General features: G+C 39.9%; 1 protein-coding gene across 1 annotated transcript in view; it reads right to left on the reverse strand.

The window, feature by feature from the left end:
- Nucleotides 1-26,597, reverse strand: part of vwa8 (von Willebrand factor A domain containing 8) — a 66,411-nt gene that overhangs the window by 10,416 nt on the left and 29,398 nt on the right. Inside the window, exons 22-39 of the mRNA XM_077580476.1 lie at nt 26,043-26,118; nt 25,812-25,947; nt 24,963-25,082; nt 24,680-24,885; nt 23,251-23,402; nt 20,975-21,083; nt 20,680-20,818; nt 19,236-19,423; nt 15,796-15,915; nt 15,634-15,698; nt 15,414-15,539; nt 15,092-15,204; nt 12,757-12,908; nt 12,473-12,677; nt 12,316-12,397; nt 10,726-10,930; nt 6,445-6,553; nt 5,701-5,857 (exon numbers count right to left, since the gene is read on the reverse strand). Coding sequence (XP_077436602.1) covers nt 5,701-5,857; nt 6,445-6,553; nt 10,726-10,930; nt 12,316-12,397; nt 12,473-12,677; nt 12,757-12,908; nt 15,092-15,204; nt 15,414-15,539; nt 15,634-15,698; nt 15,796-15,915; nt 19,236-19,423; nt 20,680-20,818; nt 20,975-21,083; nt 23,251-23,402; nt 24,680-24,885; nt 24,963-25,082; nt 25,812-25,947; nt 26,043-26,118 — 2,460 coding nt within the window. The remainder of the gene's footprint in view (nt 1-5,700; nt 5,858-6,444; nt 6,554-10,725; nt 10,931-12,315; nt 12,398-12,472; nt 12,678-12,756; nt 12,909-15,091; nt 15,205-15,413; nt 15,540-15,633; nt 15,699-15,795; nt 15,916-19,235; nt 19,424-20,679; nt 20,819-20,974; nt 21,084-23,250; nt 23,403-24,679; nt 24,886-24,962; nt 25,083-25,811; nt 25,948-26,042; nt 26,119-26,597) is intronic.

Here is a 26,597-nt window from a genome sequence, read left to right on the forward strand (position 1 = left end):
TTACCAAAACAGGAACGACTCACAAACCGCAATAATAAACGTACTGTTAGATTAATACCTTTCTGACAGTGTGATCAAAACCGACCTTATTACATAAACACCAAACTGGCGCATCAGAGCTGTAACAGAAATGTATTTATATTGACCATCACTATGTGATCAGACAGCCTTTTGTTGTTGTTCATGTTTAAACATTAATAGAGGTTACCTTATTTTTACACTTGTACTACTATTAGCTCATTCACTTCCAGACATTTTCCCTGAAGCAACCCCCTTCGCTCCCGGCTGTTTTACTGGATTTGGACTGATTTTGCAAGGTCCACAGAATATTGTTTTTTATTGCTATAAAAACATAGAACCTACCAAAAGAAAGATTAGAGTCTCTTCTTTCATCAGGACAAAAAGTATATTTGTATCTGTTTCCATTTTAAAGCAATTAGCATTAGAATATAGCTAAGTTTCATCATTATTCACAAACCTGTTGAAAACACTGAGGGAAAGAGCTTTTTGCAACATGGCCCTGGTTGATCTCTTATACTCTGCTGCCACCTGCAGGCCGTTTTTTCAAATAACTACCATAGCTTTAAGCGACCTCTTCAGGCCAGAGGCTGCATCAAAGCCTTCTGTATGCTCTAGTATAAAATAAAAGCATAAAAAAACATGTAAATATGTTTTTGGGACCATGGCAATATTTAAAATAGAACGTGTTGTGAGTTCAAAACATTAGAATGTTACTTAAAAAAATTGCCTGGACAGGTAACTCATTTGCTCCCAAAAACATACAAATACATTATATTTTAAATGTTTTAAGTGTCCCAAAGACGTTATTTATCTGTTTTCTTATGCTAGAGCATACAGAAGGCTTTGATACAGCCTCTCAACGGCAAAGAACGGTTGAAGAAATGGTGGTTATTACACAAACGGCCAGCAGGTGGCAGCAGAGCAAAATAGATCAACCAGAGCCATGTTGAAAAAAAACTTAAATTACTCACAATTCTAAATAGTTTTGTGAATAATGATGAAACTTAGCTATATTCAAATGCTAATTGCTGCAAAACGGAAACAAATATAAATATGATGAAAGAAGAGACTTTAATCTTTCTTTTGGTAGGTTCCATGTTTTTATAGCAATAGAACACAATATTCTGTAGGTCTTGCAAAATCAGTCAAAATCCACTAAAACAGCCGGGGAGTGAAGGGGATTGCTTCTGTGAAAATGGCTGGTAGTGAATGAGTTTAATGCTTTATCATGGTGACATTTTACCATGGACAAATTATCGATTTTAATTATTTTCTATGTGAAAAATTGTTCGGGAATTAAAATATATCCGACATCCGACTTTACAAATGCACCGCAAAGCCACAAACAGGGAAAACCCCTCTTTGATGAGATGTAATCACTCTGCGGTTAATAAGAGAGCCGATGTTGAGCATTTTGGACCTTCGAGCTAATGTGCGCTTGTGTCTGAATGGTAGCTCACAAAATATGATGACACTTGTTTACTACTCATCCCGCAATCTTTTCGAGTAGCAACTATTGTCCGGCCACATCCCATCGAGCCCACAGAGAGAGAAGCATGGCACTGAACGCTGCTTCCTCCACACATTCCTCGTGTGTGTGTGTGTGCACCGCGACTGCTGCTATTTCTTCCACATTCCTCAGCTTATATTTAACATGGTAAAGAAAGAAAGTGAATGACTAGTTCTGCTTAAAGTGGAGACACTTAAAAAACAACAACCATAAGAACAAGGTGGAGTTGCTGACACTAAATAGGAAAACAATCTACGAGTCTTAGAGACTTGTGCATTTTTTTCCGAGTAGAGAGGTTAAATACTGGTCAAGTTTAAATGTTCCAATGCTACTTTCAATACTCAATCGCAATTTACAAAATAAATGTGTATGAATTAACTAGTCTCATTAATATAGAATCCATTTTCAATAGCGTGATGTGACTGTGGTCATGCCGAAACTCCCTGGCCTTTCGCTGTTGTGTTGTGCAGCTGGATCTTCTGCCCCAGGCATGAGCATCTCAAGGACATTCACAGAGGCGTCCTGAAGCCAATCCTTCGTTGTCTTAGCTGTATGCTTAGAGTTGTAGTCCTGTTGGAAAGTACTGTAAACCTTCGCCCATTGTTGCATTCATCTTGCCCTCAATCCTGGCAAGTCTCTCAGCTTTAACCATTAAAAAACATCCTCACGGCATGCTGCTGCCACCACCATGCCTGACTGTAGGGATGTTATTAGTGGTACCTGAGTTTCCTCCAGACATGACGCCTGACATTCATGCCAGAAAGATCTATCTTTGTCTCATCAGACCACATCATTTTCTTTCTCATGGTTTGAGAGTCTTTCAGATGCCTTTTGCCAAACTCCAGTTGGACTGCCATGTGCTTTATACTGTACTAAGGAGTGGCTTCTATCTGGCCACCATATTGGCCTGATTGGTGAAGTGTTGCAGAGATGGTTGTCCTTCTGGAAGATTCTCCTCCACGGAGGACCACAGGAGCTCTGACAGAGTGAACATCTGGTTCTTGGTCCCCCCCTTGACTAAGGCCCTTGTACCCCCGATTGCTAATTTTAGACAGGAATCCAGTCCTGGTAGTTTGATACTTCTTCAATTTATGGATGATTGAGGCCACTGAGCTCATTGGAGGTTGGAACTTTCAAAGAAGCAGATATTTTCCTGTAGTCTTCCCCAGATTTGTTCCTTGAGATCCTGTCTCATAGGGATACAACAGACACAATTGCTCTAAGACTGCAAGGGAACCAGAGCTTCCCCTAAATGCCACTCACCCTGAAAAAAATGTGTACAATTTCTAAGCTATAATACTTTCATCATTTGTTCTGAATCAGCTACTTATCACAAATAACTGACACGGCTGCCTTCTAATTCATCCCTGCAGTTCCACGGCTCTTTTATTTATTTATTTACACAGTCGGACGCAGCTTCGTATAGTGGGTTGTTCCACTGTGCAAAACTGGACGGTCATTGGATAAATACTGGACTTTTTCCCGCCCATCTGACGCTCAGCATCTATGGGGATTTATGGGCGGCCCAGATATTTGGCTACTGCGTGATTGGATGATCAGGTGTAAAAAAAAAAAAAATCATTTGAATGACCAGCAGCCGCCACTGGTTACAGATAATTCCCTTGACTTTATGCTTGGTCACCTGTGGGATCTTATACAGATAAGTGTGTGCCTTTCCAAAACATGTCCAATCAACTGTCACAGGTGGATTCCAATTAAGCTGTAGGAACCTCTCAAAGATGATCAGTGATCATGATGCACATGAGCTTAATTTTGAGATTGTAGGTTCATGTAAATACTTATGTAAGTGTGATTTAAAAAAATAATAATAATTAGTATAATTTTTAATAAATTTGCAAAAATAAAATAAAATCATGTTGTCATTATGAATGTTGTATGTAGAATTTTTAGAGGGGAAAATAAATGTATTTCATTTTGGAATACTTTCTGGATGCACTTTAGGTATTGCTGTTTTGGTTCGCAACAGAGTGCAAAGGGGCTCCGTAAGTTGGCCGTCTAATTACAATGATCTAATTACACTACAGCTATTGTTTCATCCAGCAAAACAAGTAGTAACTCGCAACTACTGGCACGTCATGGAAATTTTCAGCCGCCGTTGCAAGTTCGCGTGAACAGGGAATCAATTGGATATTTTGCCCTGTATGCGAAAGTCAAAAGATGCAGTTGAAAAATAAACATTACATCTTGGTGCCCTCCCAAATAAAAACTTGGACCGTTTATACTGATATGAACTGATTGTCTAATTTGAATAGGGGATGATAGCTGAGACTTGGCATGCATGTCAACAGAGCCGCTATAGTAAAGCTTGTGTGTATGTGTGTGTTTGTGCGCACACGCTCAATAATTTCAGCATACCTAAGCCTGTTTTTGCCTGCGCGCTTTAACCACTGCAGGCAGTTTAAAACGGGAGGATCATAGCTTGGTTGATGTTTAACCTGAAGCTGAGTAAACAAAGGATTGTGTGTGGGGCGTGCATATGAATAAATAGGAAAAACTCAATTTGCATCTATTTGGGAAGGGGGCAATTAACAGAGCATGCAGAAAGATGGAAAGGAAATAGGAAAAAAGTTGGGAAATGGATAAAACAGATTGAAACAGAAGAGGAGATTCACACAAGGAGGATGAAGGCACGTTGTGTGTCACGGTAATCGTGGGGAGGAGGACAGGGGCTGGGGGGTTGAGAGGATGAGGGGCTTAAAGAGAGGAACACAACTGAGAGAACAGAGACAGCCTTCATGGTTGAGCTGCTGAAAAGGGCGTCCTCTCGGCTGCCCACACATACACATACACATGCACGCACGCACGCACGCACGCACGCACACATACACAAACAGAGGTGGGATTTCACCCATTCATAGGACCAGGGTGATGAAGGTTAGCACGACATCCATCTAACTGCAAATTGTTACACACCACTACACTAAACTTAAAACTTTTCTACACACTATGGAGAGAGTGATATAAACATTTGATTGAAACATCAGTAGGGATGGCAAGGCATTTGGTAAAGGTGGCAGTTGCCACTAGGGATGTAACAATAACGGCAATATCGTGATATCGCAATATTGAAATTGCCACAATAACGTTGTCATCATGTCACGATATTAAAAGCAGCACATCTAAGCGAGATGTATTCTATTTGTGCAGTTCTAGCACCCTCTGGTGGCTTTATTAGTGCAGTTTAATTTTGATTTGGCATGTTTTGGCCACTGTGGTGGTTTCTCACTCCTATAAATCAGTCATACCAGCAAATATTTTTCAACATCTCCATCAAGAAAACAAAACAAAAATAAAAACATTATTTTAGGCCCGCTCCACCCAAATACAACATTGTGAACTACATAGACCACTTTGCACCGCTGAGCCAATAGCTGCTGTTATTTTGTACAAAAACACAATATTGTATTTTTTCCCAATATGAGTTTATTTTAATTAATTTATTTATTTTGCAATATCGTGAGTATTTACACAGTATTGTGAGCTTTTTTATATTGCCAACCTCCCTACAATATCGTGATTGTTATCGTATCGTGAGGTTCATATTGTGATATTTATTGTATCATGTTACATCTGTTACGGCGGTCGGCTGGTGCCCGCCGGAGTCAACGCTCCCCTCGAGTGTATATATGAGTGCGTCGAATGTGCCAGCACCACATTTTAATTGGACGATTGTGCAAAGCCCGTTCCTGGTTGGCGGCCGTCCCCGACTTCCTCGGCTGTGACAGCACCGGACCTCCCCGCCAATCATCAAGCTACACCTGGCCGTAAAAAAACGCTGCTCTTCATTCATTCGGGGCGGCTGGGACTTAGCAGTACAGCTCGTACCTGTTGCTCATGTTTCGTATAAGATTGAACACTCGTTTAAGCATATCCTTGTTAACGCCATTTCCGGCTTCGTGTGTATTTGTGTATTTGCTTATGAGCGTTTGGCTTTTGTGTGTATTCGATTGAACCAACTTTTACTGCTCTTGTGTTTTCTTTCACTCTGTGTCACAATTAAAACTGTACAAGTTGATTCAACTACTCAAACTTTTCGTTTGTGTTACTTCCCTTCCCCTCGCAGAGCCGTAACAACATCCCTAGTTGCCACCCTCTAAAACAAGAAAACAGTGAAGTAAGACTACCGGTATGTAAAAGGCAGAACCCACCTGTCTTTGAAAGCCTTTTCCGCCATTTCTCGCGCAGCATTGCGGACTTCCTCAGGCACGGCGTCCTTCTCTGCCTGGGAAACCTGGAACACCTTGTGTCCTGCATCCAAGCGATATGGGCCCCCTTTCCCACCCAGCCCCGCAGTGTCTCGACCTCCTACAGGGAAATGTCACAAAAGAGCATCAGGCCAACACTTTTAGTGTTTAGTTTTAGTGTTCATGCACCGCAAGGTCACAATTAAGCACTTGGCTTTTAACTAAATTTCCTTCATGAATTTGGGACAGCACATTGGTGCTTGGGGTCAGGGTGTCTGCCTCACAGTTAGAGGTTCTGGGTTTCAATTTCAGCACACTGCTTGCATTTTCTACCTGCGCTTGGCTGGGTTTTCTCAGGGTACTCATGTTAGGTCCATTGAATACCCTAATTTGTAGGTGTGAATTTGAGTGTGTTTGTCTATACAGTATGTGCCTCGCGATTGACTGCCAACCAGTGCAGCGTGTACCTCACCTAATGGTTTAAGTCAGCTGTGACTCAGGCTGTAGCTCACCTGCAGTGCTAATGACGAAAAATTATATACTGCATGTGATTAATCGATTATTTTTAATATTAGTATTTTGGATATATCATCATTCGTATATATCATCATATGTTAAACATAATAATGCTGTTAAATGAGATTGATGTAAAAACATCAACACAGTGTAAGTGGTATCTGTGTTTTTGTGTGAACCTTGGCCAGTCACCTGTGCCACCTGCCCACTGGTTTCCGCCTACATGGGGTGCGTTGTTAGCGTCAATCTTGCCGTGCTTGGGAGAAGAGACATCCAGGCCGCTGTCCCTCTGGACAGTAATCTGAAAGAAACAATAGAGCAAAAAATATCCAAACAACAAAATAACCATGTACTGTATTCCCCCCACACATCATTGAGTGCAAGAACTCATTTTGTACATTTTTTTCCACAAATTCCTCTATTCTACTCACTCACAAAATTATTTTTAAGGTACTACGTCCTGCATATCATTCCAAAGCTGCAAAAATTATTATGGCTTCTCACTTTGTAGTACAGTACAGGACAGTTTAAGACCTAGAGTAAGCACAACTAAACCATGTCTGCCATCTAGTGGTGAATGGTGATATTACAACTTACACCTACAGTCGACCTGTGTATATGCAGTTTGGCACCTGTGGATTTGCATATTCACAGACATTTCACAGAAAATGGGGGGGGGGGGGGGGGATCTCAGTATTTTTTTCAGATTTGGAATTTTTCCTTTAAAAAAAAAGTATTTAAAATGTATGGGGGGTGGAAAAAAAACATACATTGGTCTAATGCAATAAAATAATTAAATGATGTGTGTAAGGGTGTTGTTTGTTAAACTTCATAGCACAGCCCTGGTATTATGTAATTCCCTCACACACAGTTACACACACAGTTGAGTTATTATCTTGACTGTTTTTGCCGCACTTGTCATGGTATGCGACTTATCATGACATAGCAGCTACCAACTATCTCTTTCAAAACGCCACACCTTTAACGAATACCCTGTGAGACTCAGTATCAACACTGTATCAGCGCAGCTCTCTACATTTAGCACAGATTAGCAGGGGCAGTTGGTACGTATCAGAATGAGATTATACAGAGGAGATTGTATGAACAGGCTTGTCTCATTGTCCTTTATTTCTCATTGCAACTATCGTACTTTTGAATATCCATCATTGCCATTGAGGCAATCCTACTGTGAATGTTTGTATGAATTTGAATGGGATACAGTGGCAATTTTGCAGAAGCAGTCACGCAGTTCTCCTCCCAAATAATATAAAGATTCATTAATAAAAAGACTCTGAATGGAATTGTGATTGCTGCCTCACCGTGTTTTTTTTGTCTCATGTTATGCACTCTGGGATTTTCCCCTCTCAGCAGGTGTCATAGATGTGCCTCATCTCCATCATATGATCTGTCTGCTGCCATGTCCATGTACAGTATGTGAGTGATGCATGAACATGAGCTTTGCTGCACACATGCCTGCCTTGATGCACAGGAATGCTTCGCAGCAGGCTTGACGCCGCGATTATGATCACCTGACACACAAACACACACACATTTCCCTGCCAGATCATCAGGCTTGCCTCCATCCACCAGCCCCGCCCGTCAAGACTCGAATTGGGTTCCTCCATTTGAGGGGGTCCTTGCTTCCTAATGAAAGCATGGGGCGCCATTGGGCTTATGGGAAAGAGGTGACGAATGCTATACTTTTGGGTTTCGGGGATGCATGCGTCATTGGAACAGTTATGCTACACCGTGGAACGCGAGGTCACATGGCTTTGTTTAGCACAGCCATCCATTTCACTCCATGGTGAAAATAGCATATAACGATTAGATTTTCATATCTGTAAAAGAATGGGAAGAATTACTGACTGAATCCTGCCCCCTTTCCATAAATAAAGTGCTGCTTAACTTCTTATAATTGAATTGAATGTATTTATTTAAAAGGGGCAATGCACATTAATCAACATTTTACAATGTAAATGTGCCCAAGTTAGCTAAGTCAAGCTAATAAGGCTGTAAATAATACGATTCATGGACAATATATGTATTGGTTACAAGAATATTGCTTTCATGTTGCATTTTAAACTGTGATTTCCTCCCAATGACGTTCTCTGTACAGTTTAAGTTTTAATGACGATGACAATTTGGGCCAGGAACAAATGATTTCTATTACCATTATATACACGCCAATGACAGCATTCAGCATCAGCATCCATCCCATCATGGATTGCTCAAGATTGAAATGTTGTTGTAATCCGGTCTGAGTGTTAGCATGTCTCCAAAAATGAAACATTTTCAGAGCAGAGTGTGATGTGGAAGCAAGTAGTCTGGTATTGAGGTGAGGGATGTAAACGGTGTGGTGAGAAGTATATAGAGAGTCTATGTATGTTCACATACAGTAGGGCCAATGTTTTTTGCCCGGAGCCAACAGCGAGCACAGCGGCTATCTTGTCTGCAGTAGACATGGTACGCCCCCATCAAAGAAGAAGTGACTATTGAGGAATCTGTATGTGTGTGTGCCTGTTTGTGCTCTTACTACATTTACTGGTAGTTTACCTCAAGGGCACTTTAATCTCAATGAAGGATGAATATACTCTTATTGCACCCCCCCCCCCCCCCAATAATAAATTATAGAGAAGCAATTTATCTACTATTTCGATTTACAATACATTGAGTCAGCAAACTGTGCTAATCATAAGGTACTAGCTCTTGTTTATGTTTTACTTTGATATCTACAGCAGCCCGTTCAGACTCTGACTTTGTTATTTGTCAGGCAATTTCCTTATTTCTTGCTAACCTATTTTGATTTATAGATCTAGAGCAATCGTTTTAGGCATTAAACATGATTTCTTGAGTAATTATTTTTGTTCATGCTTACTGCCTTTTTCCAAATACTGTACTATAGCAGTCTGATTAGGCATCAAATGTTGTTGTTATTCAGGTATTATGTTTTGTTCTGGTTGACTCTCTAGTTTGATTTCTACCTGTTCAGGAATCAAATATGGTTACTCATATAGTACTTTATTTTGTTCATGTCCACTAATGATTTTTGTATATTTACAGCAGCCCAAATAATGCAGCATTAAACTTAATTATTTCTCAGGTATTTCACTTTGTTCTTGTTTACTTCCTATTTATTTCAACAGTTATCTTTTCAGGCCTAACACTGTTTTACTACTCAGATACTTTGCTTTGTTCATGTTTACTTCTTATTTTGAAATCTACCTGTTAAGGCATTAGACTGCTATTTTTAAGGTGCTTTCTTTGTTCTTGTTTACAGTACAGTTGACCACACCACATTTCTGAAAAGCCTGGTGGGCCGCAAGGCTAATGAAATGCTGGGGGAAAGCCTGAATAACTTTTGCCATTCACAGCCTGGCCCGGTCCTTCTCCTCGACCGTATCTCCTATTTTGACTCATACAGCAGCCTGGTATCATACAAGATGGCAGCATTGAAATGCATTATTCCTTGCCAGTTGGCACCTGATACCCTATAAATCTGCTGATATATAACAGTAAACACATAATCATAAATATTCCAACATTTGCACTTTACTGGCTGTTACAGTCTACCGGAGTTTCCTGCACAATGACAATAAAGTTGAGTCTAATCACTAAAAATAACCATCGCAGAATAACTATGTTCGAAACAATCATGCCCATCTGTGCTCAGATGTTCACACAGTGTTGCGTGCATGTGGAAGTCGACATTATCTGAAGAATGTGTCTGTCTGTGCTCTGCAATGTGGGCGCCTACACAATGCCGCCTCAGTCTGCAGATCAATATAGCAAGGGTCATCGCTCTTGCATCATCACCACAAAGCCCTCCCATTCATTCACGCCATCAAGCCTGCCAGCTCATGAATTTTGGGGGCAGGAAACAATCCAGGAAAACAGGAATGTTTCCAGTGGATCTGTTCTGACTGGGAATCTTTTCTCAGAGCTAAATATAGCGGGCTCACTTGCAAAATAGCACTGCCATCTAGTGGTATCAAGTAACATGCTGGGTTTCTGCTGTTATGAGAGTAGCGCAAAATTATGCCCGAGTTTGTGAGTTTAGAATAATATGACAAGTAAAAAAATAAATAAAAAAAACTGTCCTACAAATAATTACTTGAGTAAGAGTACTTTGTGAAAACATTATTCAAGTACTGAGTAACTAGTGAGTAGTTTCTTTTATGCTTTAATCTACATACTGTCAAAAAGACGCAAATATAAAATAGGGAATGTGCAAATTCAGATCATATCACTTTAAATAAAACAATAACATTCATCAAATTAAAAACTTTTGTTTTTTAAACTCAGTTACCAAAATTGATGGAATTTCTTGACAAAAATATTACTTTTTCATGCAATTATATATATATTTTTAGGAGGAATACTCATAATTAGACACAGACAAAGAAAAAAAAACTACCAACAAAACTAACTCTCGTAACTCGAAAATCTTGCAAATTAGTAAATCACTGTGTTTACCTGCACAGGTCTGCCGTCCTCAGAGCCAATCATATTCCTCCACTCCATCAGCGATCGCTGCAGCATGTCCAATCCTGTTTCCCAGAGTCGCACGTAACCGCCCATGTCCACCGTGACCACGCCGCCCGTGTTGAGTGGCGCCATCATGACGTCCGTCTCGGACATCTTGGACAACCAATTAGTGTAGGGTGACACGGACATTGACCTGCCAACCATGATAGTGCGGAAGCTTTTTGTTCATCCATTACATAATGTGCACTATGGACTAGTGATAGACCGATATGTATGTAAGTCGATACCGATACCAATTATTAGTACTCGAGGAGACCGATAACCGATATTTCAAGCCGATATTCAATTGCAGTCAAATATTAGCATACAAAAACACGTTTCTTTTAATTTTTAACATATAAAGAATTGACAGCATGGTTCAAAAAATTATAACAAATGATGCAGGGCGTTTCCAGGGTCATCAGCATGTGTTAAGATAAAATTAAAAACAAAGCCAATAAATAGTTTTCTTAAGTTTTCTAATGTAAATAAAGTTTTACCAAATTTCAACATAATTTCTTAATTTTAAATGTTTTTAAAAACATTTCAAATAAAGAGTCTAGGAAGTTGAAAGTTGAAATTTAAATAAATCCATAAATGAAAAGTTGCCTGGATCTCACTGAGCAACAAATGCATGTATATGTAGCTAATTTGGGGTTTTCGACAGGGTTTGTAAAATATTTCAAAAGATCTTTGCAAACAGTGAAAAATTGTCTGAATATGTTCAAAATGTCTTTGCAACAAGTAAAAACCGTCTGTGACCATCTTAAAAATCTTGATAAAAAGCCTATATTCGCTACGTTCGCAAGCATTCAACGCTCATTGAGATGCTAGCTTTATCGGCCTTCAGATTCATAAAAAGTCAAAATACAAAATATCGGCACCTATAATCGTCCCAGCCGCTAATCGGTCAATCCCTATTATGGACAATTACGAGTCTTAAATTATCCATTAAACAATTAATGATCATTTTTGGAGCTGGAATGTGAGAGGATGACTCGGATGAAAAAAAATCCATTTTTAATATTTTTTTTTCATCTACTAAAGCAGATTTTTAATGGCAGTTTTTTTTTTAAATGAATTGATATAGTGCTTTACTTTTTTTGTGGCACTGGCACCCTTTAGTCCATTTTAATCAAACTTTATTTTCCACTCTTTGTGCTGTTTATAGGAGACATAAACACAGGTACCAATGTCTACATTCCAAAGTTGCAAATCAATCGGTATTATTAGAAATGAACACACCCTTCATGTTTGACTGAGGACTGTTGATGAACAAAAACATTTTGATGTATATCCCATAAGCATAGCAACTCAGTCTTCTTTTCAACTGATAATTGTCAAAGTCATGATGTCATTCATGTCAAATGTCATGCTTGCGACTAATAAGAGAAAAAAGAAATGCCACATTGTTTGACATCAAGTGAGTTGGGCCACAAAAAAATTGCCCTATATATTGAGCTAATATATTAGCACAACTAGCAGCCCTATTTCTGACTACAAGATGGTGGCAGAACATGAGTTATGTGTCTTACTTACCTTGGGACAGGAATATATTTGACTTTTTTAGAGTTGAGATCCGTCACTTCCAGGTAGGCTGCTGTCATCGGAGGGGTGACATCTGAGGGCAAAACAGTAAATTGTCACGTCAGAGTGTCAGGTATTGTCATTCAAAAACATTGTAAACTCTAATAACCTTTTGGGTAGATCTCCTTCAGGGGCACCTTACTCGGTGGAAGGGCTCGGACTACCTGATTGGCTGACAGCAGACTGACACAATTGTTCTGTTTGGCCGCAGCAGTCCGCAGGCCACCTCGGAGGAACATGTGGGCGCCACCGTTGCTGCTCTTCATCTCTGATAGGTCGACTGCCCTCTTAAAGCTGTACACCTCATTGGGAGACTGGACCAGACATTAGACATCTCACTAACAGATGCTCATCCATATCACTTGTGATATTTGTCATGTGTTTATTGTTCACCATGAGGTCCGGGAAGCCCACAATGACTCGTGCAAAGGTGCTTGTGTCAGCCATGATGCGATTCGGGGAGACAATCGTTTGGCTGAGGGCGGAGCTGAGATTTTCGTTGGGAAGCTGATCACATGACAGCATCTGGGGTACGGACGCCTTATCTGACAGAGCACGAGATGGGAAATACAAGTGAGGGGTGCCGCTTTAAGCTTACTGCATCTTAGTTATTTCTTTTGAAAATGGCTTCATATCTGTGTTGCATGGAGTCCTCCAATTCCTAGCACCTGTGACATTTTATTCCAGCCCAATAAAGAGAAGGAATAGTAGACTATGCTTTTTTTTTTTCAAGCAGTGTTTGCATTTTTCTTTGAGAACTGCTTCACATCGACAGTATGTTACATGGTGTCCACCAACTTCTGGCACCTGCCAAATTTCATTCCAGCCCAGTGAATACAAATAAATATTAGGTTGTGCAATATATATGATTTGAACTGGTTCACGTTAGTGTTCATTTTATCCGCCATTTTAAAATTTTGTCTCAGTTTTAGTCCTGTTTCAATCACACTTGTTAGTTTTTATCATAGTTAGTCTACCTCATCCCGTTTTTAATTAGTCCATTTTTAGTCGACTATAAATCTAGCATTTTAGTCTTCATTTTAGTCAAAAAATAATAATAATTTTATGCGTCTAATTATAGTCAACAAAGGCTGTTTAGTCTAATTTTAGTCAAGATAACCATTTAACCCCTGTATCTTTTTTTTGTCAGCAGAGTATGTTGAACATTGTGAGATCTAAAACTATTTACATAACATTTTCTCTCATCTTTTTGATGAAAAACAAATTCACACAAAATTACAGTATATCAACAAGTGGCTACTATGACTCCATGCTATGAACTAGTAAGTTAGCCAGCATTATTTAGCGGTTATTGTTGGAACATTATAGCCGTTGGATTAATGTTACATTATAACTATCCATCCATCCATCCATTTTCTTAACCGCTTGTCCTCACAAGGGTCGCGGGGGGCGCTGGAGCCTATCCCAGCTGGCTTTGGGCAATAGGCGGGGTACTGGTTGCCAGCCAATCGCAGGGCACACAGAGACCAACAACCATCCACACTCACAATCACACCTATGGACAACTTGGAGAGTTCAATTAACCTGCCATGCATGTCTTTGGAATGTGGGAGGAAACCGGAGCACCCGGAGAAAACCCACGCAAGCACGGGGAGAACATGCAAACTCCACGCAGGAAGGACGAAGCCCGGACTCGATCTCACGTCCTCTGCACTGGGAGGCGGACGTGCTAACCAGTCAGCCACCGTGCTGCCCTACGTTATAACTAAAAATAAATACATGTTTTTTTTTTACTTTTCACTGTGAAATCACCTCCTGTCTGTCCCATGTGTTTGTACATGTTGCACTGCTAGCTGCAAGTTTGAAAGGGTGTGTGTCACTGTGTGTCACATGACAGTGTCACAGTGACAGATTAGCAGAGATAAGATTTTACAAAATCATATAATTTTTGTCTCGTCTTCATTAGTCGACGAAAATGCATACTGATTTAGTCCCAGTTATTGTTTATTAATGAGGGTTTTACTCTAGTCTAGTCTGGGGGGTCGGGGGACAAAAGTATGAACATCTTTACCAGATAAAAATGCACAAATCGCCGCTGTTCAACATTCCTCAAGGAAATGGTGAGTATTTGTATAGCAGTATTAATTGTGATATCCCCTTACAAAAACTGAAAAAAGGCTAATGAGTTATCGAGACTTTAAGTGTTTAAAACAGTGTCTGCAGTTTACTTCGAGAATTGCTTCACATCTGAGATGCATAGAGTTGATCTGTGAAAAATATTTAACTATTATATTTTGTAATAAGAAAAAAAATAAAAATAAATAAGAATAATAATTTGCAATTATTACACCAAACCACTTTTAATCTCATAAGCCCCTTGGACTTCTGTATAAATAAAGCACTTATTTGATGGCAGGGTAATCAATTAAACTAAGCAAATGGCTTAAATGGAGCTTCCAACAATGAAATGACCCATGAGTCATAACCATCTACAATACATACACACTGTTTGACATTTTGTTCCCAGTAACAGTGAGAAGAAGCAGCGGCAACACAAATTCTCAAACATTTGTGTTGCGGACAAATGAGCTAAGAGGTCTTGTCAAGGCTGCTCAAGTCTATTAGTCTGTCTGGCTGCGGTTATTGTGAATGGCCTTGACACCACGTCTGTACAAAGTGGCAGAGCGCATCATGGATACAGACATAAAAGCCTCTTTTAAGTTTCTTTTATTTCATTACAGCAAACCAGATGTGTTTAAAAACCTACCTGCGCTGGTGGCCCCGTGGCCCGAGCTGACGGCATCCTCGCTGATGCTGTGCAGCTGACACACGCTTGAGTCCTCTGCCCCCATGTGCATGGGCTTGGTCAGCAGGAACTTCCTGTTTGCAGAGGGAGACGGACATCGAAATGGTGTCTCTTTCTATAATGTGTATTGTTGTAGAATAAAAATTCTGTACAGTGAGCTCCTTTTAAAAAAATAAAATAATTTTGTGACAGTGACAATGCTAGATGTTTTCCTTGTACCCTTAAGAACCAATCCAATGTGATTTACAAAGAAAATCAGCAACATTGAAACGTAGTCACATACTTGTCAGTGTTGCTTTCCAACAGCAGCCAGCGGTCCTCCGCCACCAAGAAGACAGACTTGAGGTTGATGGGCAGGGAGATGGTATGAACTTGGCCCTCCAGCACATCGAGCACCTCCAGCTGGTTTCTGTAGTGGCAAACAAACACCGAGCTCAGCATCTACAAAAATACAGTCTAGCAGATTAGAATGTGGTGCGTGGCAAAGGACATCATCTCATCACCCATCTTCCTTGTAGAAGAGCAGCCAGTTCTTATGGGCGAAGTCGCGGCACATTTTACACTCTCCCTACATAAACAAACAAATATTTCTGCAACTTCAGACAATTTAAAATCAGACAACCCACTCTTAGTAACATGATCATGATTTGAGGCTTAGCACTGACTTGTGCTTCTTTACTGCTCCACCAATTAGAAGCTTTGTGGGAAGGCTGCTCGCTGTCGGGTGTCAACATGAGTCTTCGCACTGCGCCCGTGGTCAAGTCCACGTGGAGCACCGTGTTACTCTGATTGAATAGAGAGAAAGAACATTTAGACACACTGTCGCTCCGGAATGTAATTAGACAAAAAATATTTTCACACCGTGAGCGAATTAATCGTGCATACTGTCACCCGTTGAATATTTTTTGATTTCATAATCAAAAGAAATTCTATATTAAAGTGTATTACTATACAATTTTTTTTCCCGATTACAGTTCATTAACCAACTATTGTTGTTTATTTAGCATTCTTTAGTGATCAAAAAATAATTTAGCAATATCACACAAGAAGGAGTAACACCCCCTCATACCCGCATTTTTTCTGCTGGGCAATTTTATTCAATTTATTTATTTGTTTTTACTGATTTTGACTCTTTCCCACAACAACATTTGTGTGTGTGTGTGTGTGTGTGTGTGTGTGTGTGTGTGTGGGGGGGGGGGGTTATCTTGTGTTTTTATTTGTTATAGTGGACGCCAGGTAACTGTAACGTGTTGTAAACTTACCAAGCTTATATGTAAAATTTTTAACATGAACATCATGTAAATCAACTTGCGATTGTGATTGGTTAGCTAGGAACCAATCATGAACGAGAAGCGTTGACATTATCCAAATGATGCGTTTTTATTGGTTTAGACACAGTCATGTCCACTACAATCATCTAGGTGTCCGAAGGGGTTAATTTTGTACTCACCAGCCTTTATGAAACATTCAGTGATTGGTTCGGTCATTTTTTTCCAAAGTAAAAGCAGATACTTTCAAACATCTTATTTTGAATAAACTCAAAAGCTAATCAATCAATAATACTGGTAATCAGTTGAAATTGATTAAGAAGTTCAAATATATTTACTAAGCTTTTCAGAAGTATGTTTCAAGAAGTTGTATGATTTAATAAGTGTATATGTGTTTAAAGCGAGTGGAAGGTGTAAAACAAAACACACATATGACATATTTTCATCTATTCTGGACTGAACATATCCCCGCAATCAACTGAAGTTTACCGTATCATGAAAAGGGAAAAAAAAGTCATTTTAACAAGTGCATTCCAAAACTACCACACACACAAGTAGCAGCCACTGTCTGTTTCTATAATATCTCCACATAACGTAGGCTTCTAATACCACACAGCAAACTTGTTTATAATGTTCAGTCAGACATCACACTTTAATTCATCAAAGAGACTGTTTATGTGCTGCTGTCAAACAGTCATAATAATGGAATTTTAAAAGTGAACTAAATTGGACATGTGCTATGGACATATGACTGTCATACTGTAATACTCTTTGGGTAATTTTTCATTTGTAACACCGACAGAGGGCGCTCTGGAACTGGAAACTAATGCTGTACTTTGTTAGCAAATAAGAGGATGCTGTGTCTTTGTTAACCCCCTTCAGGCTACATCTTGTTTTCATGTACTGTTGGCATTTTTTCAGATTACAATTGTGTGTGTGTGTGTGTGTGTGGTCCTGTTTTTTTACATGGTGGGGCCAATATTTCGGGACTTTACTATCCTGGTGGCAACTACCTGTCCACCAGCCGTCCTTGTGGGGACATTTTGGTGGTCCCCAGACTCCCCACTAGTCCAGACCGCTTTTTGTTTTAGAGCTTAGGTTTGAGTGTGTGTGTGTGTGTGTGTGTGTGTGTACGTGTGTGTGTGTGTGTGCCTGTGTGCGGTAAAACTGCTTCATGGCCTTCATCTGTGACCCACCAGGCTTCATCTTCATCTTCAGTTGGGTTTGATGAGAGGGAACCTCAGGGAAGCAGGCATCACACTAATGGCTTCCTTATTGCCTCGACATTCCTGATATACGCACACATGCACAGCAACTATTTGGGGAAGGCGAACCCCATTTCCTGATTATGAACATGTACTGTCTAGTAGTGCCTTGATACAGCACATGTGAGCACAAGTCTGTACATCTCCAGAAAGATCCTTCCTCTTTCCAGAAAGGTTAAATAATTTAATAAATAATAAAATAAATGTTTTTGTCCCGTTTCCAAGACTCAAAACCAACTCAGGCACATCTTTTTCTGTGCCAATATATGAAATGTATTTAATGGCAAATTGTCATTAGATCATTTCCAAAACACCTACCTTATGCCACTAAGGTGCTTATCTACTATACGTAGCACAACCAGAGCTATAGTTGGTTATTAGTCCATCAGCATCCCAACAAGGACACAAAAACTCTTTGTACATATGTTTCCGATCTGAAGGCCTGTGACCTGTCAGTGAACTTTATTTTGTCTGGGCCTCTTCATTTCTGGACAGACGCACTATGATACATCACAACAGTATTTTTAGAATCCCCCCTCACCCCATTTGCCTAATACGCAGCAGCTGTAGCAACGCTGTGGGTGGACAAAGAACTAACACGCAGTGCGTTTGTCTCACACTCAAAGAGATGTTATCACGAATTATAGCTCACTATTTTGAGAAACTTGACATGCACAGAGTGTGTAGATTCTAGTCGAGTTCATAGTGGTCAGAATGAGGACATGTCATCGCGGTCGTCCTTCCATCTCTGGAGGATCACCAGATGGGATGTAAGAGTCCTCCGGTTGGAGTTCATGGTCTTTTTAGGTGGATGTGACCAGGACACCTGTAATAGTATGTCTTCAGCTAGCATCCTTAATGATGGTCTAAGCCTACACTCTAAAAACAGTTGGGTCAAAAATAACTCAACTATGGGTCAAAAATGGACCGATCCTCTACTTGGGTCTATTTGACCCAAATTTGAGTCAAGAAATGGTTCTTTTAGTGTAAAACAATTCATACATACTGGTCAGATCCTTTACTTGGGTCAAAAAATTGTGTCATTTAGTATAGAACTACCCAGGAAAATGGATCAAATTGACCCATAAAGTGGATCAGTCCATTTTTGATCCATAATTGGGTTACTTTTGACCCAACTGTTTTTAGAGCTTATGGCTATATCCCTCAGCTCAAAGCCCTACCTGTTTAAACCAAAGCCCTCTCTCTAAAACTAAGCCCATATCTCTAATTATCTGAACTCTCGCCTCTCTCTGCATTAAATTTAAAGGTAATCAGCTGGTTGCTGCGTTCCATTCTCTCCCACACCGCCGCCGCAGATGCACTCTTCTATCTGCTCAAGTCTAGCAAAATACCAAAAGAAAGAAAACTCCACCCATGTGCACTGTGTGAACTTTGTGCTAAACTTGTGCTGGGTATATAAATACGAGACTTCATCTCTAAGACAAAAAAGAGCTACCTTTAAAGAGTAAAATATATTTTTCTTTAGGTTATTACCGAAGACTAATGACCATAACTATAAAATGAAGGCTAGGTTTTCATTGACACGGGTTTGTTTGTTTTTTGCGAGCCAACCTGTTGCTCGTGCAGCACCACCTGCCCATCCAAAGGACTTCCCAGTGGGGCGACGGTGACAAAGGGCTGCCAGACACCACTGATGGTCCTGGGGAAGATGTCGTAAAGTTCTACGCACTGAATGGTCTCTCCGCGCTCCTTCATGGAGTAGAGCGTCACCGGATTACATGTGGACACGTACATAGTGTCTGCAAAGCAAACAAGATGGATCAAAGGCTATGAATCAGCTCCTGTGTGATTACTCAATAGAATTACAGACAGGAGAAGAAGGGGCTTTTTCATGTTTTAATCTCAATTCTAGGAAAAAACGGGACTCCCTGAACAAGCAATCATGCTGTGACACAGTGATTTCAGATGTGTTTCTGAGAAATTCTGTCATATCCCCTGATTTTTGCACAGAGGATGTCTAAAAATAGCCACAAGGAAGTCAGACCGATGCATGAATCAGTGTGGCAATGAACGACAAATGACAGAATGGAGCTGGAGTCTGTCCCAGTTTAGATTTTAAATATAATAATCTTTTGGTGAAAAAAATGTTTATCAAGACTTTTAAAAATACTCATGGCTCTTGAGTACAGATTACAGACGACTAAAACCAGTGGTTCTTAATCTGGGTTCAATGAAACCCCAGGGGTTCGGCGGAGGTCAAGATACACACTCGCCTCAAGTGATTCGTCATGATATGCCCTGATTGGTCATCATCAGCTACAGGAACTTTGGTGCGCTCAGTAGTCGACTTGTGGCTGTTGTGATGGTACGTCGTATGATTTCTTTGACGAATATGTGGAATATGAATTTACATGTATAACGGAACGTATGGTGTTCCACAGGGTTCAATTCTGGGGCCTGTGCTGTTTTCATTCCCGCTGGGTTCCATCTTAAGAAAACCGCGGTGGTTGTTTTAAAGTGCTCTATAAATATAGAGTTGAGATGAGTGATGGGAGTCAGCGTCCTCACTGCAGCACAACTAGCTGCTATCTAGAAAAACTAAAGGAACAATTCCTTAAGATGCATGGAGATGGGGAATTCAAGAACACAACGCTTTCTGTATTCAAGGTGAAGATACTCCCTCTTCTTGTTCTTTTTGACCTATGTCTTAAATTTGAAAAAAAATCTCATTTTATTTTTCAATGAAGAAGTGTTTGGTGAATGTGTATAGGAAACCACATTAGGGACCACTGTACTAGACATTTAAGAATATTTCTTGGTTAATCATCTGGAAAATGAATAATTATTTGCCTAGTCTAGTTTGCCTTATTTTTTGGACTTCAATATATAGCATGTTTAATTTGAATCACCTGTTTTATCCATTTTTTTGGGGCAGCACAGTATTGTAATAGATCATAAAATAAAAATACACCAAAAAAATAAACATTAAAAGCTAGTGTGGTCAGTAAATTGTAACATCCTCGATAGAATAAGCAACAGAACAAAGCAATCATACCATCTTTGGTGGTGACATCACAAATGATGTTGACTTCATTCATGGGAATTTGCCAATGGGCTTTTTCCTCACTGAAACTCAACGCACGGCTCTCTTGTCTGTTGCAAGGATATGCCTGAATACGCAGGTAGACCGGGCCCTGGGAAGGTGACATATTGTTAGCACAAACAACCACTTTATTTTAACTACAAAAAATTTATTTGCTTGTATACAAATAGTATTAGCTGCAACACACACTTGCCAACAATATGACAGGAGTCAATATGACTCCTTTGAAAACAAAAACATTATTTACCTTGACGTCGATGTGATGCGTCTCAGAAGGGCACAGAAGTTTGCGTCGGGCATTGCCTTGTTGATTTATCGTCCAGAATCCTGTCATATTGGCTTCTGGCAGGGGCAACCTGGGGTAAAAGTTCAAATTGTGACCTGAATAATTAGTTTTTGTGTCAGACAAACTGCAAGTAGTCATGAACCGTAACAGTCAAAGGTTTGGACACAATTCCTCATGCTTTTGAATGGGAAAGTGGCTACAAATTTTTCAATTGTACTGTAGATGTAGTTAAGATGAATTGACTGAATGTGAACCTTTGGAGTAATTTCATATAATTCAAAATAGTTACAGAGTGAAGCCATGTTTAATGCAAGGAATATGCCCCAGAACTATCTGCAATAGGTCAACATTTTGATCAAATTACTTTGTGCCGTTCCATTCCATTAATTAACCTTTTAATTAAGGTTAAAATGAAATGATACTACAAATACAGTGCCTAAAATGAATTAAGTATCAAACGTACTGATATTACATTTGAGAGTTGATCTTAGAGCATACGATCTGGTGTCAAAGGCATCGATACTTCAGACAATGTCAATTAATCCCCACACAACTCTAGCAGGCCTAAAGGCCGTCTGGGTGCAAATCTGAGCTCTACTGTTCTTGGTCTCGGAATAAATTTGGAAGACTAATAGTGCAAAAAATACAGTAGTTGTAATTGCATGTTTTGTAAACAGCTACATTGTTACTTACAAGATCAAGTGCTGCTCATTTGTTAATTGAATAATTGATGAAGGAAAATACTTGTTTCTTCCCCGCTTAGTTCAGATTGTTTAATTAAAATATGATCACTTCAAAATAAAACCACAGGACACTGAAGAAACAAATATTTTCCTTTATTTCATTTTACATTTGTAGTCGATGTAATGTAAATAATGCAGGACTTGAGGTATTATAATTTCTCTCAACACTGTGATTCATGAAGAGACTTCATCGAAGCCTCATACATGTTTAGCGCCATTTGAAAATAGCAAAAACTGTTCAAGTCATATTAAAACAAAACTTAATGAAAAATGTGCTATGAATACACAATACAGTACATTGTAAAAATAAAACATTTCATCAAGTTTTACTGCAGAAAATTATACATTTCTACAGTTGAGAACCGTCATGAAATGAAGTACCGTAAATAAAGTACAGTATTCTTATTAGCTGTAGTTATTTTTTGTGATCTTCAATAAAATTTTGCACAACAAATAATAGGGGTTGTACAAATTAGCCGACTGGTGACTATTACGCAATGACGTTTATAGTGGTAGTCACTAATCATGTGTTTTAGGCTTAAGGAGGAGGAAGAGCCGCCTGCTGCAACAAATTAGTGTGCTTAACTCATTTGTCTTTTATTTCTTAATTTGCACATTTGATAAGTGTGTGAGAACTAGTAAAGGAGAAAAATCCAGGCAAGATTTTGAGCAACTTTTCAGACTGCACTATCAAAGTGGAAGGACAGCGGGAAATTCTTCCAGCGTACATGAAAAGATACGCAATTATTTGAATCTTATCCACGAAGTACATTTTCACTGCTCATTCTCATTAAGGTTGCATGTGTTCTGGATTAACACTGCAAATTCCCATCATGCAGAACTTGTTATTGTGGCGGGGCCCAGAACGGGGACAGATTTCTCCATGTGGCACATTGAAAAAACTTTAGCTGGCTGCCACAGCTGCAAACACACCAAGCAATAGGATTTTTTCTCTGGCTAGAAATAAGCCCACATCCATGCTCTTGTGTTCTAAAGTCTATATTTTGCATAAAGTCAGTGTATGAGCTACCCATTGATAATGAATATAGATTATTGCGAAGCATTCCCTCTTCCTGTGATAGTTTAAAAAATATATATATATAATCGACATCATCAGCAACAGGTTGACATCGACTCAACTTTCATCACGTTAGTGTCCACTTAAAAAAAATATGAAGTTGTGCAACCTCTACCAAATGATGGTCATTGAAATTAATTCAACTGTTATGAACAGAACATATTATATGATCAAGTAAAACATTGATCTTATTAAATTAAATCAGGTTAACGTGTTGAGCGGACCACAACATTATGTACACTTGCACAATGTAATGAGATCCAATAAGAAGATATTAATGCTCGGTTTGGATTGACAGTGTCATAGATGTATTCATTTAACAATATATTTACAGTGGTTTAGAATGACACTATATGTACCCTCTTGGCATAGTGTACATAATGTCATGGCCAGTGAGCACGTTCCAGATGCCTTACTCCTTGGCCAGCTGAACAGAGTCGGGCTTGGCTCCAATGGGGATGCCGTGTCTGTGCAGCGCCTCAATCAGGACGTCGCGTGTGTCTTTGTTGTATGAGTCGAAGTCAAAGACGTTCCGCACCACGTTTGCCAGACCCTCATTGGGGAATTTCTGTTGGAATGGAGTTGAAAAATGACAGAGCAAACAGATATGACTATTAAAAAGTCTGCCTTTACAAAGATAACAAAGATGAATTGCATTTTGCATTGTGAAAGGTGTTGCCAATATTTTAACATGCAGCTAAATTAGGAAACCACATGGGAGCAAAACTACAACTGAACTAAAATAATTGTGTAACCTCATGTTCAAGGACCCAAGTCATTTTTTTCCATTAAAACTACAATGGAGGAACAAGCATTGGACCATAGCTCACATCTCTACGTATTTATTTACAATGCTGGGCCTCGACATAGTAGATGCTCAATCAATAATGTCTGAGAGCATCATAGCAATTGCATGCATGGACTTGGGGGCGGTCTACAAAGATGCCAAACAGTAAAGTGGTAATTAAAGCCGGACAAATTATTGTGAGTCTGATGCCGCTGGTGAGTTATGACAAAGTAGCAAAGGCCAGTAGGGAAATCAGGGAAAAAAGCCTAATCCCTTTTGCAGTGAATTATTGATCCCCCTTGCTCCTCTGGTACTTTCTAAGGTCTCTCTAGCTCAAATAATGTGCATTATTTACGCTTGCCGAGCAAGAGGAGACAAGCTGAAGTAGGGAAAATAAGCATTTCTAGACTGATACACGTGGTATATAAACAGGGCTCAAGACTGCAACCAAAATGGTCACACATTTTTTAGAGTGCGTAAGTAAGAATGTCATCTGGTCGCATTTGAGTGTCCCCCCCAAACACAGCCGCTGTATTAGGTGTAGTGAAAAGTCAGTTTTTCTAGTTTTCTATAGTTTCCGCACTGTGTGCTGTACACCGTCCACAGATGAGCACGTTATTCAATTCATAACACATTTCAGGATGTCAGAATGTGTTCCACGCATGCGCACTGGTTCACGCATCCATGTAGCGTGGATGTGCATTTATAATACAATAATATACTGTACTGTATGCAAAAGGAAAAATACATATATAATAATAACAGCTCCTGTGTTTGTTGCAATGTGTGACAAAAATAAGGACAGATCTCCTCATATAAATGCTCCTCAGATCAGGTGTCAATTGTTGTTTGTTGCACAAGCGGGGTTGGCATGCTTATATGGGTTATTCTCAGGAATGGCATCCCATTCGGAGTCATTATTGTTTTCCCTTTAAAATCAATCACCAGATTTTGACTCTTTCCAATATTGCATATACAACCTTACTGTGATTTGGTGTTTGTGTGTGAATGTATTCTGAGCATTGAATAATAGCCGCCTTTTTGGGGGCTCTTCCTACCTGCAGATGCTTGACAATGTTGACCACCTCGCGTGTAGAATACGGGTACGCGATGGTGCCCTGGTCAGCCATGGACCGAAGCTCTCCAAAGGCAGCAACTAGCTTTTCCAGAGTGGTGTCGGGAACACTGGGGCCGTACTGCTTCAGCATAGCCAGCTCAGCCCTGGGTTTGGGGTTGTCGACGGCATGGCAGCTGAAGATGTCGCCTGAAAAGACATTAATGCATATTGTAGCGTACCAAAACAAACGGATCAGCGTAACACGGGAATGTGTGTATGTCTACCGAGAGCTCCAAAAAAGTCATTGCCCAAGAAGGGAAAGCCCGGTCGGTTTGCAAGCACCATCATTCTGAAGTCTGGGTGCATGGTGATGGTGTTTGACCTCCCCTTGGCTTCAAGTGGATCTGAGGAGAAGAAAATTATTCATTGAGTGAAGTAGTGAATCAGCAGCAAACAACCACAACATTGAATTGACTGCATTTCATCACATCTTTTCCAGGGTCGATTATTTACTTAAAGGAGTAAGTTAAGTAAAAAAAATAAATAAATAAAAAATCTTCACAATATGTTCTATGCAGTCGCATTTTTTAGGCAAAACTATTTATTTTCTAAAATCGTTCATTGCCTAGACTAAATCCAAGTGGACAATGCACTCTCCAACGCTAATATCAGTCTTCTGCAACCATGTTGAATGACCTAACGCTGTTGTGATTTGTGTCTGTCATGCTTGGGTTTGTTGTTTTGGCTTTGTGTCCTGTCTTGCTGGTTGGGTTGTTTGCACCTGTACTCGTCATCCTGTTACCTTGTCGTCCAATCATCTCCCCCAGCCACTTGTATCTTGTCCAGGTGTCTCTCGTTGTCTCGTCAGTTGGCTTGTATTTAGTTTCCAGGTTTCGTTCAGGCTGGGTTGGATCATTGTCGCTGTCACCATTCTCGTGTTTTGTTGTTACTTTGATTTTTGGTCTTTTCATAACTTTGTTGGTTTTGTTTATTTAGAGTTTTACCCAGTTCCCCTGTTAGTGTTTTTGTTAAATGAATAGTTTTCAGTATTACATGCATCCCTGCCGTGGTTCTCCTGCCTCCCTGCATTTGGGTCCTCCAACCCCACCGTGACAGACGCATATTTGGCGTACCCGAGATAATTCTGCGTCCATCAGCGAGAATCATCTCTCCGCTCTCTACCAGGGTTTTGAGAATACACGTGACGTTCGTAGGAGCTTTGTCGGCCTCGTCGATCACCAAAACGTGTCCCATCTTCACAGCTTTGACCTGCATGCACATGTCAGAGCCACTTAAACATTCCATAAAGTAAATGGTACACCAAGCATATCAGAAGAAGAAAAAAAAAGTCATCAGCAACGGACCAGGGGCGAGTCCTCATAAGTGATGACACCATCTCGGACTGAAGGCTGCAGCGTCAGTGTCTGCACCGTTGTATCCCTGCAGCGAGCACATGTATTGCACAACATATATCATAATACTTTCAGTCTTTCAATACTAATGGGATAGCTACTACAGTATCTATTTTTCATGGGTGTCTTACAGTGGGATTTGTCTGAGACAAGTTGTGGTGGCCCTGTTAAAACCGTTGCTAGGCCTGTATATTAATTATATATTCAGTTTTAGTGTTCATTTCACAGTGTTTCCTCTACATTCATTTAGGAGCGGTGGCCCGCCACTCCTAAATCCTAGCCGTTACTCCTTCAATTTGTTTCTTAAAAAAAAAAAGATTACGAAAATGATTACGGAGGAGGAATGGACAATGCTATGGAGGTATCAATGGAAATGCACCAACTCATTAAGCTGGAAAGAATTTAGTTGGAAAGGGTTGATAAGATATTTTATCACACCAGAGCAAAAATCCCACTAGGATAACAATCCCCCAATTTGTTGGAGAAATTGCAGCAGTCATAATGCAA

Source organism: Vanacampus margaritifer, chromosome 11 (genome assembly GCF_051991255.1).
Source record: "Vanacampus margaritifer isolate UIUO_Vmar chromosome 11, RoL_Vmar_1.0, whole genome shotgun sequence".
Classification (NCBI taxonomy): Eukaryota; Metazoa; Chordata; class Actinopteri; order Syngnathiformes; family Syngnathidae; genus Vanacampus; species Vanacampus margaritifer.